This window comes from Chiloscyllium punctatum, chromosome 1, assembly GCF_047496795.1.
Source record: "Chiloscyllium punctatum isolate Juve2018m chromosome 1, sChiPun1.3, whole genome shotgun sequence".
NCBI classification, from domain to species: Eukaryota; Metazoa; Chordata; class Chondrichthyes; order Orectolobiformes; family Hemiscylliidae; genus Chiloscyllium; species Chiloscyllium punctatum.
The window spans coordinates 78,922,804-78,943,031 of record NC_092739.1 but is presented as its reverse complement, the minus strand read 5'-3'; the positions used below and the strand labels follow the sequence as shown (position 1 = coordinate 78,943,031).

The window sequence follows — 20,228 nt, the reverse complement described above, 5'->3', positions numbered from 1 at the left end:
TCGACACCCAGACACTGCCTCCAGCGGGGCCAAGGGGAACGACACCCAGACACTGCCCCCAGCGGGGCCAAGGGGAACAGCATCCAGTCACTGCCCCCAGCTGGGCCAAGGGGAACAGCACCCAGTTACTGCCCCCAGCAGGGCCAAGGGGAACAGCACCCAGTCACTACCCCCAGCGGGGCCCAGAGGGAACAGCACCCAGACACTACTCCTCTGGGGGCCAAGGGGGAACAGCCCCCAGTGGGGCCGGGGGAGTAACACCCAGACACTGCCCCTGGTGGGGCCAAGGGGAATGGCACCCAGACACTGCCCCCAGTGGGGCCAAAGGGAGTGACACCCCCTCTTCCAACACACACAGAGCAGGGCCAGGGAATTACAGTGCCACCCAGTGGGTGTGGCACACAGTTGCTGGAGTGGTTTGTTAGTGTCTTTGAGGCACTACCATTCAGCATAGTCATAGAGAATAATACCTAGTGGTAGGCCGATTCGCCTAACATCTACTTTTGAAATTAGTTATTAAAGAAGTAATGGCATGTTTGGAAAATCAGTAATCAAGCAGAGTCAGCATGGTTTCATGAAAGGGAAATTGTGTCTGACGAATTTATTAGAATTTTTCAAGGATGTCTCAGCAAGGATAAGAGGTAGCCTGTAGCTATGTTTTATTTGAGGTCCCAGAGGACATTCAACTGGATACTTTAACAAAAGGTCAAGTCATAAGAGCCCATGGTGGTATATCGAGGTTGTATATTGGCATGGATAGAGAATTGGCTAATGGGCAGGAAACAGTAGGTTCTTTTTCAGATTGGCAAACTGGGACTGACCAGTCAGGTTCCACAGTGAATAGTGCTGGGACTGCAACTGCTTACCATACATACTAATGGAGGAAGGAAGTACTGTCGTCAAAGATGACACAAAAAAGCGGCAGGTCAAATTGCAAGGGATACAAACAGTTCACACGATATTGATAAGTAATCCAAATGTGCAAACAATTTGAAATGAAATAGAACGTGGGAAAATGTGAAATTGTTCATTTTGGAAGGGAGAATTACAAAATATAAATATTTTGAGTTAAGAAAAACTAGGAGACACAAGGGAACACAAAGGGACTTGGCGGTACTTGTACATGAGAAAGCTTGCACACAAGTGCAACAGGTAATCAATAAAATATCCTTCATTGTCACACATACTCAAGTACAGAAATACAGGAGTACAGTGAAAAGTTTACAACTTTTGTTGTTACCTCTTATGGCGCCATCTTAGGTACAAGTACCTTGGTACAAATCTTAAGACACAAAAGAGGAATAAAAAGAAAAGCATTATGTTACAGTGTTTAAAGAATAAGTTAAAAGTAGGACATAGTTAAAGGATTGACATTACAATCAGATAGAAAAAACATCATTACATTGCAGCAGCTCAACGCAGGGACTTCCGTACATGGTCTGACTGCCTGTGCCAGACCCCAGATCAATAATCGAGCCCACTCTGCTCCAAGCCTCCAGTACACAACGTAGCGGCTCTCAGCTGCTTCGATAAGTTCCAAGATTGCTTCCCCATTGCCAGCCTCCACCAAGAGCTCACTCCCCACGCTGGATGCTGCTCCGGGACTGCTTCTTCACACCGGCCGCTGCTGAGGAAGGCTAATGGAATGTTTAATGTTCACCTTTAGATTTAACAAATAAATTGATTTAATTTTCTTTAAATAGTGGAACTTGGGAGTTCTCTGTCACTCATATTTTAACAGATTACGAGGCGAGGTGAGCTTTTTGGGTGTTTGGTTTAATTAATGGAAGGGTTCACTGCCATGTCATATCAACTAGGATGATCCCTGGTGTGGAGGCATTGTCTTAAGAGCAAAGGCTAAACAGGTTGGAACCCTCCTCACTGGAGTTTAGAAGAATGAGAGGTGATCTCATTGAACCATACAGGATTTTTAAGGGGCTTGACAGAGTAAATGCTGAGAAATATTTCCCCCATGGCACTGTCTCAGACCAGAGGGCATAGTTCCAGAATAAGGGACTGCCAATTTAAGATTGAGATGAGGAAGACATCTCTCAGAGGGTTGTGTGTCTTTGGAACTCCTTGCCACAGAGAGCTGTTGGGGCAGAGTCCTTATGTATATTTATGGCTGAAATAGATTCTTGATCAATTGGAAATCAAGACTTACAGGGAAAAGGCAAGAAAGTGGACACGAGGAATGTCAGATCAGCCATGATCCTATTGAATTGGTAGGCTGGTACTCTCTCTCTGCCTTCTACCCTGTAAGACACTGTGTTTGATTTTACTTTTGGCGCCAAAAGGGTGTTTATGGGGATTGTTACAAGTATTTGGAACATTGTTAAGTTGGGATGACCTGTTGGGTTTTTGGAGAGGTTAAGTTATTCAGTATTCTATTTTCTGTTGTTTGTGTTTCATTTAGTAATCTTGTAAATACATTCTGTTTTGTTTAAAACTAGGTGGTTTGACCAGCTGATTCTCTCCTGGAATATTCATTTTACACCTGCTTAAAACAACTAACAAAGTTAAGGTCTGGGCTACCTTCTTGAAATGTTTTGACGGGGCTGGCCTGATCCATAACAAACTGCATCTGAATCACCTCCAATGTATTAATATTCTTAAGTAAGGAGTTCAAACTATACACAGTATCTGAGATAGGATCTGACCAAGACCCTCTCATAGTAAAGGAGAGCATCCTATTAGCTTTCTTTATTAAATGTTGTTTCGACCAAACAACTTTTCGACTCACGTACTTGAACACCTAAATTCTGAACTTCAAAGTTGTGCCACCATTCCTAATGAAATAATATTGATTTTCATTCTTCCTGCCAAAGTGAATAACTCCACATACCAGATACCTACCCACTCACTATACCATGCCTTTGCTCTCTTCTCTCGATCATTGATATAAATTGTAGACCCCTGCGAGACTTGCCAAATCCTGCCACTCAGACACATATATCAATACTGATGAAAGGTCCCAAAACATTAACTTTTATTTCTCTTTACAGATGCTGCCAGACCTGCTGAGCTTTTCAGCAGCTTCTGTTTCTGTTCATCAATGCTATGTTCTGCAGCTCAGCCAATCCTCTATCTAATGTTAACCCACTCTCCCATCCACTTTTATTTCCCATCACAGCCTTTGATGTGACACTTCATCAAATGCCTGTAGAAATCCAAGCAAAGTACTGCTGTAGGCCCCCCTTTACCCACAGTGCATAGTATTCCTCTGGAGAACTCTATCAAATAGATTAAATATAATTTTCTTCAATGAAAACTTGCTGACTTTTCCTAAAAGCTTTTATGATTTTCGAAGTGAGCAGCTATGATGTCTGAATGATGAAAATGTAACACCCTCCCCATGACAGACATCAAGCGTCCTATTATTTCCTGTTTTCTGCCTCTCTCTCTCTTCTGGAGTAGAAGGGTTATGTTTGCTACAATCCAGTCCAATGTAACCTTTCCTGAATTTTAGAAATTTCACCTTGCTGTGACTGCTACCTCATTAACAATCAGTTTTAATATATTAGGTCTTTGAGTCCAGATGGACTTCATCCTATCAGCCCATAGTTTGCTTACTATAATCACAAGGGAAGTGATAATTTCACTGTTTTTCCTTTTCTTTCACCTCAATTTACAGCTATAATGGGAATGTTTTTGTAACCTCTAAAGTAAGGACAGAGGCAGAAATCTTGATCATTTTAACCATCATTTCTTTATTATTTCTCACTCGAGGACCAACACACTTTAATCTTTTTTAAAATACCTTTACCTCTCGCTATGTTTTTACAATTCTAGCTTCCTCTCATACACTCATGCCTTGCTCCTGATTAACCTTTTAGTCAAATCAAAGTAAAATACCGCAGATGCTGGAAAATGTGAACAACAACAGAAAATGCTGGAGAAATGCAGGGTATGTGATGGCATTTTCTCTGAAACAAAAACAGAAATGGCTGGAGAAACGCAAGTCGTGCAGCATCTGTGACTAGGAAAGAGTTAATGCTTCAAGTCCAGAGATTCTTCATCAGAATAAAGATTTAATAGCTGCCTCGGAGATTTAAGTGTTAGCAGGATACATCATACGGTCTTAGAGTTGCTCTGGGAATACTGCTGTGTAGTCTAACTTGGAGACTTCATCTTCTCCTTAATTAGTTTTAGAGGAGATATGGTTCTCAGGGATAACATGCTCTGGGAAAACAAGTAGCCACGTCCAGGATGAGGATTTTCTGACAGCCAGTCATAGAGGCAGAGTCAATTTGCCTGCATTTGGCCAATGTCCCTCTAAACATTTCCTATTCATGTATATCCAATTTTTTTTAAAGTGTTGTAATCACCTCTGCCACTTCTTCTGGCAGCTCCTTCCATATATGCACCATCCTCTGTACGAAAAAAGTTGCCCCTTGGGTCTCTTTTAAATCTGTCTCCTTTTACTTTAAATCTATGTCCCCTAGTTTTGGACTCTCCCTACCTTGGGGAAAAGACCTTGGCTATTCAACTTATCTATGCCCCTCGTGATTTATAAACTTCTATAATGTTACCCCTCGGCCTCCTCTGCTCCAGGAAGAAAAGATCCAGCCTCTCCTTATCATTCAAGCCCTCCAGTCTCAGTAACATTCTCAAATCCTTTTTGCACCCTTTCCAGTATAATAACATCCTTCCTATAGCAAGGCGATCAGAATTCTACGCAGTACTCTAAATGTGGCCTTACCAAAGTCTTGTACAATTGTAACATTATGTCCCAACTCTTGTACTCAATGCGTTGACTGGAGAAGTCCCAAACACCTTCTTCACAACCCTGTCTGTGATGTCACATTTAAGGAACTATGTACCCACGCCCCCAGGTGACTCTGTTCAACACCATTCCCCAGTTACCATTAACAGAGAGTCCCACCCTAGTTTTCCTTACCAAAATACACCTCACATTTTTGTTTAATTTCAACTCCATCTGCCATTCCTTGACACAGTTCATCACAATCATGTTGTACTGTGATAACCTTCTTCATTGTCCACTCTAACACCAATTTTGGTGTCATCTACAAATGTCTTAACTATGCCTCATACAAACAATTTTGAGGAGTATATATAAGTGACAAAAAGAAGTGGACACAGCATCAATCCTTGCAGTACACCACTGGTTACAGGCCTCCACAGTCTGAACAACACTATGTCTCCTACTGTCAAGCAAATTCCCTATCTAAATTGGCTAGCTGTCCCTGCATCCAATGTGATCTAACCTTACTAACCCTTTTGTTTTGGCTGAGGTCCCACACAGTTCTTGTTGAATGGTTCCCTAAATGCTGGCACAGGAATAATGTGCAAGTTTTATTGCATGTTTGGACCTTTCCAGGATCTGACGTTGGCAGGTTATGCAAAGCCTTGCTTTGCATACCTTGAGGTGGTATGGCCAGGCTTGGGATTTTGCATATACTGGCTTGACAGCCATCAGAAGTTAGTGAGTGAGTTCCAGCATCTGTCTACAGTACATCGGTATCATCACATCCTGGTAGATCACTGTCCACTTGTTTGCAGGTCTGTGATGAGATCATTATTTTTAACACAGTAACATTGAGACTGCTTCTGCCTCAGCTTCAATGTGAGTTGTGTTTCCTCAGTCAGATTGTTGGGCTGCTATCAAGGAAGCTGTATTCATTGCCTCCTTGGGATCTTCACAGATGCCCCAAAAAATGTTTCAGATAATCACCCGAGGGTTTTCTATTTGCGCTGCCACCTCAGCCTCTGCTGCTTGAGCTTATCTGGCCATGAAACTTGTGACCATGGTCAGATAATGCCAGGTATTTCTCCTACAGCTGTTTGGTCTGCTTGATCTCAATAGGCTTCTCGGAGTCTGGGGATGCTATTACCTTTGCTCCATTTCCAAGGAGCAGATCAATCACATCCATATGAAAATGGGAGATGATACCCACAGTCACTTGTACTTAGGCAAGTTTGCACTCCAGCTACACCCAGTAAAGGGAAATTTTTAATTCATTCATGGAATGTGGTAATTTGTGGTTGATCCAGCTACGTGCTGAGGGACGTGCTGAAGCTTTGGGCAGCTGCCGCCAAGGCGCAGTGGGGAAAGACCACTGTGTAAGGTCCTTGTGCCAAAGAATAGCAGGGGCCCATTCAGTAATTGTGCTCAGCTGACACCTCAGCTAAATGCTTAGAGGCTAGAGATGGTTAACATATGGAATTGTAAATATCAATGACTCAATCTGTTCTCTGAATGTAAAGACCGTTTATATCTGAATGGCATTATCCATGTACAGGTACCAAAGGTTTCTATGGGTAAAGTATATTTTTGAAATCAAAAAATGGCTGTCCCCAGTTGGCCTTGAGATGGTGTCGGTGAGTGGTCTTCTTGAATTACTGCAGTCCATATGCTGTAGGGTGACCCACGATGCCCTTAAGAAGGGAATTCCAGGATTTTGACCCAGCGACGGTTAAGTGATAATTCTAAATAAGAGTAGCAAGTGGCTTCAAGGGAAACTGGCAGGGTAATAGTGTTCCTATGTATCTGCTGTCCATGTCCTTCTCAAAGGAAGTGGTTGTGGGTTTGAATGTGCTGTCAAACAGCCTTGGTGAAATTCTGTAGTGCATCTTGTAGATGGTATACACACTGATGGTAGACGCATCTGCAAAGGTAGTGGAGTGAGTGGATGTTTGTGGATATAGTGCCAAAGTGGGCTGCTTTGTTCTGGATGGTGTCAAACTTCTTAAATGTTGTTGGAGCTGCACTCATCCAGCCACATGGGGAGTATTCCATCACACTCCTGACTTGTGCTTTGTAGATGGTGGACAGGCTTGAGAGAGTCAGGAAGCAAGTTACTTACTGCTGTCTTCCTAGCTTCTGACCTGCTCTTGTAGGAGGTCTTCTGCTCTTGTGGTCACTGTATGAATGAGGTGAGGGCTTTCAATTTGTTACAATTCTGGATGGTATAACCACAACTAGTTATGACCTTGGAATAAGGGCAGATGAACTGACTTCCTTCTTTTTTAAATTCAACCTCTCCCTCCCATGTTTAAAAATTCTCCTTGTTCATAATGCAGGCAAGTTCTCTGGCAGTGAAGCAACTTGACCAAAATAAACTGCACATGCACAAAGCATGGCGCACTAAAACACAAGTGATCTTTCTGATTTCATCAGAAGTGGAGCCAAAAATCATTTCCAGTGAGCATCACTTTATTTATATAGTTGGTTTGGTGCCAAATTTTAACCTTCTTAACAACATAAAAATGTAACAGAAATCAAAGACCAGATCCTCTATTGCACAGGTCACTGAAAAGTATCCAGGGTCAATATAGGATTTGATGTGCTTCAATGCTATTAATTATCCACAATTGCCCAATACTGTTAGCATAACAAACCTCAAAACACTAGCATGCATTTGTAAATAAAGAAACATGTTCAAACAAAAATCAATAAGCTACAAATTAAACAAGCAGCAAATTATGGAAAAACTCATAATCAGTTAACATGTACATTATTAAGACAGGTAAGTGGATATTTCAGCACCATCAAGAAGCTGTTTCTGAAAACTTAATGTTTGCTGTTTCCATAGTTGTTCCACTGAATATTTCCAAATTTTCTATTTCTTGTGCATTTGTATTGCATTGGGAACTATGGAATAAAGCATAGAGTAGAAAATAAAACACAAGTATGTAATTTATTTTATTGGTAGTGTTTTAAACGCAGCAATACAATGAGGCCATCAGAATGTTATTGTTTACAAAATAAATAATAGATCGTATTTATTGGCATTGAACCAGGATCCAAGTGGGATGGTCATGTAGGTTATTATTATTGATCCCCAGCTCAAATAAGGATTTTGATTGACAGTAATTTTCCAAAATTAATAGTAATACAAAATTTAAGAGGTGTTTAATACCTTTAGAATTATCAGCTTTATCAGTAGGTACTTGCAGTGACATCACTGTACACATCTTAGTGAATATAAATAGCCCGACATCTTTTATTGATAGAATGCAAATGACATGGAAATTTTGAGAAGTATATGGTGCTAGTACATTAGTATATAGGTTAGAATCCCATTAAATATATGAACCTTTTTACTAACAATTAATAACCATGAAATATCATTCAAATGCCTGTAAAACAAAAGATGCTACCTGTATACAAAATGCATATCAAGTTATTTAAGTTAATGTATCAGTAATAATTATAGATTATCAGGATTCATTCACATCCTGTACTGAAATATCTACCTTTCATCTGTTAGCACCCCCTCCCCCCAGCAAAGAATATGATACTTGTAGAATTTTCTTTAAGTTTGTCATAATTTCTGCACTAAGAAGGGAGCTCCACATTTTATAATAAAGACTGAAAACCTGATTCATTTCTGATGCAAGAATTATCACTTATTTGTTATGACCAAAGAACTCCATTTTCAGTACAGTTTTAACAATTATATATTACTGTAGTTTGCTTGTAGACATTTCAAAACCTAATTCACTCTTTCACAATAATGCATCAGAACATTTAGTAAATTTTGCACAGTCATGATTAGTGTTTCTAAATAATTAATGCACATGTTACATCATAACAAAATAGCCCAAACACGAGATAAATACCATCCAAGATGAGTTTTTGTTATTTTTCTATTTTGGGAATATCATAAACCAAAGTTCGGGAACTTGTACACTTATGTGCAAGAACATCCATGCTGTGTTGCTAGTGTTAAATAATTGATTTTCTAAAGAAGTTCGCATTGAATTGGAAACTAAATATCACAGTCAACCTAAATTGCTGGGAGCCAGATATACAAAATTAAAAGTTTTCTGAACAGCCTTAATTCTCTGCCATTCTACTTTCATTCTGTATCCTAAATTTACTAGTTGAATTATATTTACTGAAGGTTCAATAAGTAGTTAAAAATCTGTTTATGTATTTCTAATTAAACAATTCACTAATAACATCTCTCTCTCACTCTCAAGTACTTCATTAAAGTTTGCTTCTGTTTGCCGTTATGTTCTAAGTGCTCAATTTACACTGAACTGGTGCACATTAATTCTGTTTTTTTTCCCCTCAGGCACTAAAATAAAGAGTAAATTGGCATGTTAACATTTGTTTTACAATATATGTTGGATATTAGGCTGAATTATTTTATGTAATTTGGGTTGAAATTTTCAGTGACTAAAAAAAATTTTACAAAAACCAAAGAGAAGCACTTTAAAGTTCTGGTTCAGTTTGGTTCACAAAATGGCCATTTTATGGAAATGCCTGATCAGTGTTCCTCATGGCATTATTATAGTTCATTATTGGGTTCACAGAAAAATCAAAATGTATTTATTAGCTTGTAAAGAACAGAATGAATTGGTCCATCAGGTTTGTTTTTTTTTAAATCCCTTATAACCTTCTGAATCAGGACAATGGATACTAAAGAAACGTACTGCCTAATATTAAAGTTGATTCAGGAATGGAAGCAATGCAGTTTGTATAATTTCAATGGGAGATATTAAAAATCTAATTGCCTCAAATAATTAATGAAGTGACTGTGACTGAATGAGAGGAAAGGTCACAATCTCCCAACTAAAATTGTTATTGAAGCCCATTAGTCTGAATGATTGCAACCAATGAAATTATTATTAATAAAGTATTTTTTAAAAATCAGTGAAAGTTGTGGGTGTTGCAGTTCTTGACTGATTCAATGACCAAGATGTATGAAAACAATCTTGGTTATGATCCAAAGTATTGATATTTCAAAGTGGTTTTACCATAATAAAAAGACAAATGATCCAATAATTGTAATTATTCCATGGCACTTGCACAAGTGTAATCCAGTGCAAATAACACAAGTGAAATTGTGATAGGCTGAATTAAGCAATTTTCAGCATATTAGCGTATATTCTGCATTTTAACTAGATTAGCAGAGATTTTTGTATTAATCTGGAATATAGTAACCATTTTCCTGAAAGAAATTGTTATGAGATGCATTGATAGAAGAACCGGCTTTCTTAAAATACAGCTTCATTTGGCAATACTTCAAGTAAGGCTCAGTAATTTTTCAAAATTTGTGAAGCTTTTCACAAAGCTCAACTAGAAAACAATTAACAGTCTCAAATCTCCCATTACTCAGAAATTGTGATTTCTAACACAAGATGCTCATTTTAAGATAGTCAAGGGTGGTATTTTTAAAATAAATTATCAATCCATATAGCTAGAAATACAAAATTCCAGGTGTTACACATCAAAACTTTCCAAAACTGAAACTTTTCATCACATGAAGTAATATATCACAGAATTGTGCATTTGCATCCCTAATTGAACATATTGTTAGATGTGCATGTAAATTAGTTAACAGACAGTGTCAGAAAAAAGAGCTTTTCAGCTTTGGCCTACGTATCTATTTTTTAAATATACAAATAATATTATGCCAGCATTAGATGTCAATTATTTCCATGAAGAGCTATTACAGGCTTTAGCAAAGAACGTGAAAATGGTGCTTGACACCTAGTTACTTTTCAGACAATATTAGTTATTAATGCGACTGTGCAATACTTGAGAAATACTCTAGAATGTCCTGGATGGTGAATTCCATAGTAATTCCAGAGCCAGGATAACAACGAGCTATCAGACCCTCAAAGTGCTTGTACTGACGAATGAACTCATCCTGCATGGAATGCCACATAACCTTCAAGGAAAAATAAATATCATTAACAAAAACCTGCTTAATCCATTTCCAAATTCTTTGGCTTGGATAGTAAATCAGACATTATATTTGAGAATCTTATTAATTTGAACCCTCAATGTTTAAACTCAATCAGAAGGAACTCTTTTCTCATTCTCCTTATGCCTTTGGTTCCAACATGGACCACAAACAGATCATCCCATTCTTCTTCAGTAGGCAATAGAACCTTTAAAACTTCTGAAACAAAAACAGAAGTTGCTGGAAAGGCTCAGCTGGGCTGGCAGCTTTGGTGCAGAGAAATCAAAGTTAAAGTTTCAGGTCCAATGACCCTTCCTCAGAACACCTCACTTGAAAACATATTGCTACTTGCCACCAGATCAAAGTCTTGAGATTCCTATCTAAAAATATTATACAAGTACCTTCATTGTATGGATAAGAAAGAGATTCAGGAAAGTAGCTCAGCAAGGCCCACTTCCAGGAATACATTTTTTTTAAAAAAAGCACAAGTTGAAGCAGAATTAACTTTATATATTCAATGGATACTCACCTGCAGCAAGTTTTCTTCCTCACAGAGGTGCTTGTCCACTTTTTTGTACAGGTTGTCCAGTCCTTTTTTCACTTCCTTTCCAGGATATTCTTTAATGACCTTTCGTAGCTCTTGCTTGTTGAATGCTAGCTGATAGCTCACTTCCTCTTCCCTGATGCCCTGTGCCACACGAGCTTCAATTCCCTCAAAGAAATGCTGTATTCACAAGAAAATAGTTAATGGCGACATCAAAGCAACGTCTTAGTTCACTTAATGATCCATGAAAATTTGCCATGACAAACTTAACTTACAGCAAATACAATTTCAGGAAATACACAACAACAAACTGTAGCACTATCAGGAGGCTGGTAACCAACTCGTGTTTTCTGGACTAGTATTTTAGTTGTGATTTGCTCACAAAAATAAAATTGTTTTTCAATAATTTATTTTAATCCCAGCAAGATTTCAAACACTTCTACATAAAAACTGTTTTGTATTTTAGACTCTGTTTTCCAGTGATTGTAAATTTAATAAATATTCCAACATTATGAAAACTGCACAAATACAAAATTTAAAAATCAAACTTCAGTTTCTTACATCATTTTGAGCAACAGAATTTTGTAAAATTACTTCAAAAAATGTTTGTGTTGTTATTTACATCCTTACCTGATTTGAATTGCTGTGCTATTGCAACAATGTTAGAAATTGAAACTGCTTTGTGTAATGAACACACGGATTTTCTTTTAAAAAATCAATTGTACATTATTTCAAATACTGCTCTCAAAAAAAACAATGTAATTGTTTATCGTAATTTTGTCATTACATTTTTAAAAAGTATAGGATTTGATTTCTACCAGCACATACCACTTAATATAGCTATTGTAACTTTGTTAACATATCTTTGTTAACACAAGTTAATACTGTTATTTCCACATTTGGAGTTATCAACAGTTTGCTAATGCTCCTGCATTAATGATTAATTCTCCATTATACAGCAAGCTTTTTCATAACCCAAGAGATAGTGCACATTCCTTAAGACTGAAAATCCCATACAATTGACATTTTCAGTATTCCTTTTAAAATGTGCCACACGGAATAGAAAATAAATTCAGTATAGGTTATTAAATAGGATTGGATCAGTCCAAGATTAATGTTCGAACAACATTCCTTCTTTTGTTCTCCAATAATCTCATGACCTCATGAAGAACTCTTAGCAACTTCAGAGTAAGGGCAAACATGAAGCTTTGTATAAGAGTGGAATAAAACAACTCACATTAAGTTTCTCAAGAGGTTGTCCCAGAGAGTATATCACATAAAATTGCAAATGCTCTGTATATTTCTGTTTGGCTTCTCTTCTTTCCATTTCAAGGCATGCAATTTTCAGACGAGAGAGCGTTGAAAAAATGTGGTGAAAGTTTTCCATCATCACAACATCTCTTGGTGTCTTCTGACTTTCATTAGCGACTTTTTCCACTGAGAATGGAGTATATCATAAATTATGTAAAAAAAAGCTATCACAAATACAGATATCAAATCAATGCATTCAGTTCACTTTTTAACAGCCTCTCACCATTGTTGTAAACAGCCCGAATTAGTTTGGTGTAAGCCTTGTCAAGGTCCCCCCTACGTTCAGCATTTTTGAAGATGGACTCTGCTAGTTCTGCAAATTCTTCAAACCCACTAACAAATGGTAGAATTCCAACTTTACTCTTCTTTGATATCTTAACTTCTTCCATCTGTTTAATTTGATTCAACTGAAAGAACATACAAATGACAAATTATTCAAAATTATCTATTTACAGACCTGAAATCTGGGCATTAACCTAAAGACAAAACCTTTAACCATTTCAAATAATTTATAACATTCATCAAAAAAAGTCCTCTTATACACTTAAATGGCCAGATCAGAACATTCATTTTAGGGGAGAGACACTTATAGAGAAAAGAAGCTCTTTAATGGTTTCTGATTCATTTGCCACAAAACCAAAATTGTTAGCACAAGAACTCTCTGGCTGCATATTGTAGATTGACCGAAGTTTACTCATTCCAGCCAATTTCAGTGCAAATTATTACTAGGTGCTAATTTAGCCAATGCTGAACTTTGCTGTATTACAATTACTTGAAAAAAAAAATGAACAGTTAAAATCTTACATCATACTTCCAGCCAAAAGACTATTAAATTTCCTTTCTTTTGCACCATGGACTACATTATTCAATGTGTGGGATATCATTCTTGTAGGAGTTATCTTTGCTACGCATTAGACACAATAGATTACATGCCTTATTTAAAGTGGAACAGTTGCTTTCCTTCACCAAAATGCCATGGAAATTTGATTTAAAGAAAATATTTTCAGCCATGTGACCAAAAAGCAAAGAGAAAGTGAGAGCCTTTTAAAAAGGCTTGAGATTCCCAAATTGCACAGCTGATTAACGCAATGAATAGCTGAGTCCCATAGACACAAGGTCCTGATTCATTTTCTGTTTATACTAAGTGAACTAAGCTTAGTTTATGTGGCTGCATTCCTGGGTTAAGGATAGAAAATTGTCCAAAATTCCTAATCTTGATCATTATCCTGTAACTCTTGGTGGAGGTGGAGATTTGGTGAGGGCAGGACCAGCTTGGCTGTGATGCACATTACATTGAAATAGTCTCCTAAGGTTTTCACATGAAGGTTAGTTCCACAGATGAGATCTAAAGGATGCCTTCCACTCAGGAAATAAATCCAACATCTTCAGTAGAAAAAAAAAGGCAGGAAATGATTAATAAAAAAGACAAAATGACGAAGAGAATATCTAATTTATTTTCATTATTTTGAGAAGACTCTGCCTAATATATAGTTTGCTTCATATTATTCATTTCAAGGCTATTAAGGTTTGTTCCTGTTCTCCAAAGACTTCCAAACTAGAAAATTATTTTGATGCACATCTATAATTATGATAAAACCTGCTGGATACAATTTGAGTAAATATAGCAAACACCATAAGACACAACTTGTCTCAATGAATGTTTTGTTTTAGATACTTACAATGCATTTGTCAAAATTTCTCTTGACTGTTACAAGTACGTTTCCTAATGTGGTACTAAGAAAGGAGGCAGGGTCCACATTCTCTGCTGTCCAAACATGATGACTCATCTTCACCAACATATACAATGAGTTGAAGCTGTCAATCTTGTCCCCAAGTGAAATGAGGTTGTTTAGCTCTGGTTCAATACAGCGGAAAACCTTTATCATCATTGATCGAATGATACCTGCCTCCTCTTTTCTGCAATTATAAACATGGCTTTTAGTCAAACAATTAAACATTAAAAAATTCTTACACACACAAGTCAGTTTTTTTAAAGCCTTTTTGACATAGAAAATCATTAATATTAGTGTAGTGGTCAAAGGCACACAAATAAAATGGGTAGTACTGCTATTATGTAATTCATTGATCTTTTGAAAACACATTTGAATGAATGTACTCGGAACACAAATTCTAAAAAAACACTGAACAACTTTCTTCAACATAGTGCAAATCAAATCCAGGATATGTCATTTACCAGAACAAAGCTGAATTACCTTTCTAACTTACACACATTATACCTTTTCATGACACAGAATGTTTAATGACAAACAGGAAGTTTCAGTTTCAATTCTAACCAGAATTGTAAACATTTAAATATGTATAACATATAATCATTTTACATTTTGTAGATTGACAGCCAAGGTTCAATTTGGTGTAAAATCACTTGCAGTGATTTTTCTGAGAGTTTTGTATTCAATTATATAATACAGGACATAGATTGAGTGGTTAGTGGCGTGATACAATCAATCCCTCCATCAATGTTTGCGAAACTAACGAGCTGGTCACTGATTTCAGGAACACCTCGGTTTGTATCAACATGCAGAGGTGGAGATGGTCGACAGCATCGAGTTCCTGGAAGTGATGATCACCAATAATCTGTCCTGATCCATCCACATTTCACAACAGTCAAGAAAGCACAATAACATCGCTACTTCCTTAGGAGGCTAAGGAAATTTGGCATGTCCACAAAGACTCCTACCAATTTTTAATAGATGAAACCAGCCTTCCATCCTTTGGCTCTATCTATACTTCCAACTGCCTTGGGAAAACAACCAACATAATCAAAGACCCCTCCCACCCTGGTTATATTCTTTTCCACCCTCTTCTGTCGGACAGAAGACATAAAAGTTTGAATAAATGTATGAACAGATTCAAGAACAGCTTATTCCCTATTATCAGGCTTTTGAGCAGATCTCTTAAATGTTAATTCTGATCCCGGTCTCTGCATCTTCTCTGTGGCTCTAATACCATATCCCACACTCTGTTCTGCTGACGCACTTTGTATGGTATAAACTGCTTATCTCGCACACAAAACAACATTTTTCACTGTAACTCAATATAGGGGACAACAAAAAAAAAACAATCAATTAAATAGACCTTAGCTGTAAAGCATGTTATGACTAGAGTTGTTCAGTTGAGGAGATTTTGAGTTGCTGTATTCAGCAAGTAATCGACTAATTCAAGACAGAACTTTAGAATCAAGTGGCAAATGGATTTGTATCATTTGCCTATTAGATGGATTCAGGGATAGAACATGGAACTACTGTCTAATTCTTTGTTTGTTTGAAAGCTTTACTTAAGCTTAGGAGAATTCTGACTTCCTTTGGTACCAGACAAACTTCAAAAGGATATCAAGGTATAAGTCAAGGACCAAATCACCAATACAGGCTGGATATTACTTAGGTCCAGTAAAATACGCATACAAGTTATAGAAAGCAAGATACTGACATCCAATACTAAATATGGGTGTGTAAAGTGTGACCTTTTGTCATTTTCTATTCAAGTATAACAAACATGTTTTTTTTGTTGTTTTACGTATTTGTTACACTTCATACATTAAAGCAGAAGTCATGATTTAACAATGACTATTTTACCACAGTCTATGACATTGCAAGAAAGTGTTTGGTGTAACCATTAACATAGATACAGTGACAAGGGTTTCTATTACTCCTGGACTCAAAATATTATCAGACTTTGAAACTCTGCCTCAGAGTGATGGAGGTGGAGTCATTGACTATTTTGAGAAGGCCAATAGATTCTGATTCGGCAATGGAATTAAAGGTTATTCAGATAGATGAGAATGTGGAATTTGAAACATTAACAGATCAGCCATGATCATAATAATTGGTTGAGCAGGTTTGAGGGGCCACATGGCCTACTTCAGTTCCTAATGAATATGTATTATGGATATGAGGGATGGAGAGAATGAGGATTTTACTTATGGGAAAAAATATTTGGAGCTGGGAATGGGAAACTGCTTTATATGAAAAAGACAAAAACACTTTAAATCCACGTACTTGGATGGAATCAATTGGAGATTAAGTTGAAACTGGTGTTCCTCAGGGATTGGTGTTGGGACCCTTGGCTTTTCTGATTTATATAAACAATTTGGACACTTGTGTTGACAGCAAAATCTCTAAATTTGCAGATATGTTCAGCTATGAAAAATAGTGAATTGTGAGGATGATGCTGAGAGATATCTACAGAGAGACGTTGATAAGTTGGTCAAATAGGTGGACATCTGGCTTGGGATTTAAAGAGCAGCAGAGGATATATAAGCAAAGAGGTGATGCTACACATCTACAAATCATTGTTTAGACCACATTTGGAGTAGTGTTCAGTTCTAAACATCTTATTTAAGGAAAGATATTATAGCCCTGGAGATTTATTAAAATGATACCAGGAATTAAGGATTTTAGATAAGGAAAGATTAGAGAAATTGGGTTTATTCTTCTTGTCACAGAGAAGATTAAGAGGTGACCTTACTGAGGTGTTCAAAATCATTAACGTTTTTGACAGGGTAAAGGAAGATACTCTGTTTCCACTCGTCAGTATATCAGTAACTGGAGGTCACAACTTGAAGTTGCTCCACAAGAGAGCTTGGACTGAGATGAAGAGAAACTTCTTTCTTCAGGATTTGGAATGTGCTGCCTGGGATATGATGTAGGTGGGTTTAAGAAAAGGCTTCAAGAGAGACCTGGATATATATTTGAATTTTAGAGTGATGAATTTTTATGAAGATAGGGCTGAAGAGTGAGACTAACTGGGTAGTACAGACACAGGGGGTCAAATGACCTCCTTCTATACTGTAAAATTCTATGATTCAATGTTTTTATGATTTAAGATAGCTGCTGGAGAGATTTTATTAAGCTTTGTTAAGATGTTATGATTCCCTGAAAAGACAAAGTTTGCAATGCTAAAATAAAATTGTAGCTTATATAGATTTTTAATTCTTGATTGTTCCATTACATTTTAAGAATTATTTGCATTGTGATGGCACAAATTTGAAATACAATTTTCTTTTGATCCCAAATTACATCAAGGGATGCTATACTGGATTTTTAATAATTGTGGTCAAGACTTAAAACTGTACACACAAAATCTGAATGTGTCAATTTATGTACCATTGAAAAAAAGTGCTACATCACAGAGTTAGTTACTCTACCATACAAGTACATCAATGGCGACTGAGCCTTCATTTAAGGTTCCTGTCAGAAATGACAGATATGGATGATGTAAATATTTATATGACAGCGACACAATGTGTTGCACAACAAAGTGATTGAAAACACGTAGAAACTATTCCGTTACATGGATGATTCACAAATTTAAAATCAACCATTAACCTAATCAGTCCTTGCTTTTCCAAATACATGCACATCCTGTCCTAGAGACTGGCTGAAAATTTCCCTCAATTTACTAGTCACAGAAAATTTTCAGTAATGTTGATGCTAAGCATCTCAACACTTACTCAGATGGTAATAAATGTCTGTCTCCCAAAAGAGTATGTTGTCGAGAGAGAAGTAGCCCATCCACATCAGTGGAGTCTGCCTAAATGGTAAAAAAAAAATTAAATGTACCACAAGTCACTTTATTTAAGGTTAACTTTCAAATATGACTTTCTTTTCATTTAATGAACAATTAGAACAAAAGAATACAACACAAATTTTAGACATCCATCTAAGTTTGAAGTTTCTGGATTTAATTAAATATTCAGCCCACTGCAACTAAGCTTAGTTAACATTGCTGCATGGTCAGTTTCAATTTTACAAGCAAATGAAGTTCAAAAAGGATGTTGGCCATTGCATTACTAAAATAAGGAAAAGTTGCAGTGATTCAGTGAACCAAATGCCTTAGAACATGAGATGCATAGTCTTGTTTTGTCTGCAGGTCTCTGTACTCTGCCTTCAGTCAGAAATATGAACAAGGTGGGAATCATTCATTGTGATTTTCCAATAAATGTCAGAGAATGGGCTTGTTATCCTTAAGAGACTTTTTTTAAACTGAACCAGACGGGCCAGATAGGCCTCTAGACCTGTCTAGAGTGCTGCACTCCAAACCAGTGGATTTCTCCTTACCACCCCCAAATTTTCTTCACAATGTTGTTGCTACCTGCCAAATGGTTGAGAGATAGCGACTCATTTTGCTCACAATTTGTATTTAATCATATGGTTTAAGTGGTTTGGACACAAATGTTAAGACACTACATTCTGAAACTGATTGGAGTATAAGGTTGCTAATACTTTTTATTCCTCTTTTTCCAAATTTTTAAATAACTGGTAGCATATAATCAGTTTTCATGTCTTTGCTAAACTTCCATTAAAGCTCCACTATTCACAAGAATACATGGCACTATTTTTATTGATGAACAATGCATCTTAATGGTTTCAGGTAATTTGCTAATGCAAAGGAAATGCAACAAATTCCTAAATGGCTAAATCACCAAATTCTCTTTTAAACTTAAATGAAACATATCAAGATCTTCATAAATTCCTTGTTGCATTAATGATTTTTGATGTCCCTTCTAGAAATTTTAGATGTAAGGAAAAAGAAAACGGTTTCCAGTATACTTATCTATCATAATCATAATCGGGGTTGCAATTTTCAAAACAGCAAGTCTTGAAACAGATTAAACAATATCATTTTTTAGTCAATTTTTCAAAATACAATTAACAGTTTAAATTATTGTCTCCCATAGCATGATTTAAAAAAGAAATGACTATTTTTCTCCTTTGGAAATAAAGATAGTATATTTTTCCATTGTTTTCATAATTATACTTGTAAAATATTAAAAAGGTCATACCACAACAGATCCTGGTAATGCTGGACTCTGTTGTAACTTGAAGAATTTGCTAATGAAGTCTTGTTCAGCCAAACACAGGGGCTCTAGCTCACTTAGGACCTGCTCAAAAATCTGCATAAATAGAACAATGTTTAATACAGGTAATCAGATTATCAAGTTTTGTTTATATACATACAACATATGAAAAGGAGGTGGCCATTTGGCCCATTGACCCTGCTCTGCCATTTATTAAAATCATGGCTGATCTGCTTGCATCCTCAAATCCATACACCTGCCAATCCTTGATAATCTTTCATCCTATTACTCAAAAAGAACCTATCCTTCTCTGCATTATAAATATTCAAAAACTTTGTTTCTATTGCCTTTTCAAGAAAGATCTGAAAACTCATCTGAGAAAAAAATTAACCACATCTGTTTTACTTTAGTGATCCATTATCAAGTCACCTCTTCTAAACTTTAGTAGAATTAAGCCTAATCTATCCCATCTTTCCTCATAAGACAATGCACCCATTCCAAGTATTAGTCTGGTAAGCCTGTTCTAAACTGCTTTCATTGAATTGATATACGTTCTTAAATAACCAGACCAATGCTGTGCACAACAGTAGAGATGTAGTCTCACCAATGTCCTGTATAACTGAAGCATAACCTCTCTATTTTTGGTTTCAAATATCCCAACAATAAGGATAACATTCTACAAGCTTTCCTATCGTATGTACTATGGAACTCTATTGTAGACACAAAGAAACGTACATAGAAGGTGCTCATGACTTTTGTGTTTAATAATTGATATGTGTTAAGTCAGAACCTTCAGGAAATTTATCACTCCTGCTGTCCAATTCCCAAGTAGAAAACTGTTTCATCATTCAATTGTTTCATATATCTCACAAAATGATTAAAAATGCTGGCTTTG

General features: G+C 36.8%; 1 protein-coding gene across 7 annotated transcripts in view; it reads right to left on the bottom strand.

Annotated features, from left to right (window-relative positions):
- Nucleotides 1–7,642: 7,642 nt before the first annotated feature.
- Nucleotides 7,643–20,228, bottom strand: part of exoc1 (exocyst complex component 1) — a 64,452-nt gene continuing 51,866 nt past the window's right edge. For all 7 annotated transcript variants that reach the window (XM_072569543.1, XM_072569552.1, XM_072569557.1 and 4 more), the window contains 7 exons: nucleotides 19,319–19,429; nucleotides 17,987–18,066; nucleotides 14,196–14,433; nucleotides 12,740–12,923; nucleotides 12,443–12,642; nucleotides 11,191–11,385; nucleotides 7,643–10,646 (listed from right to left, as the gene is read on the bottom strand). In XM_072569543.1, coding sequence (XP_072425644.1) covers nucleotides 10,494–10,646; nucleotides 11,191–11,385; nucleotides 12,443–12,642; nucleotides 12,740–12,923; nucleotides 14,196–14,433; nucleotides 17,987–18,066; nucleotides 19,319–19,429 — 1,161 coding nt within the window. In that variant the 3' untranslated portion in view covers nucleotides 7,643–10,493. The remainder of the gene's footprint in view (nucleotides 10,647–11,190; nucleotides 11,386–12,442; nucleotides 12,643–12,739; nucleotides 12,924–14,195; nucleotides 14,434–17,986; nucleotides 18,067–19,318; nucleotides 19,430–20,228) is intronic.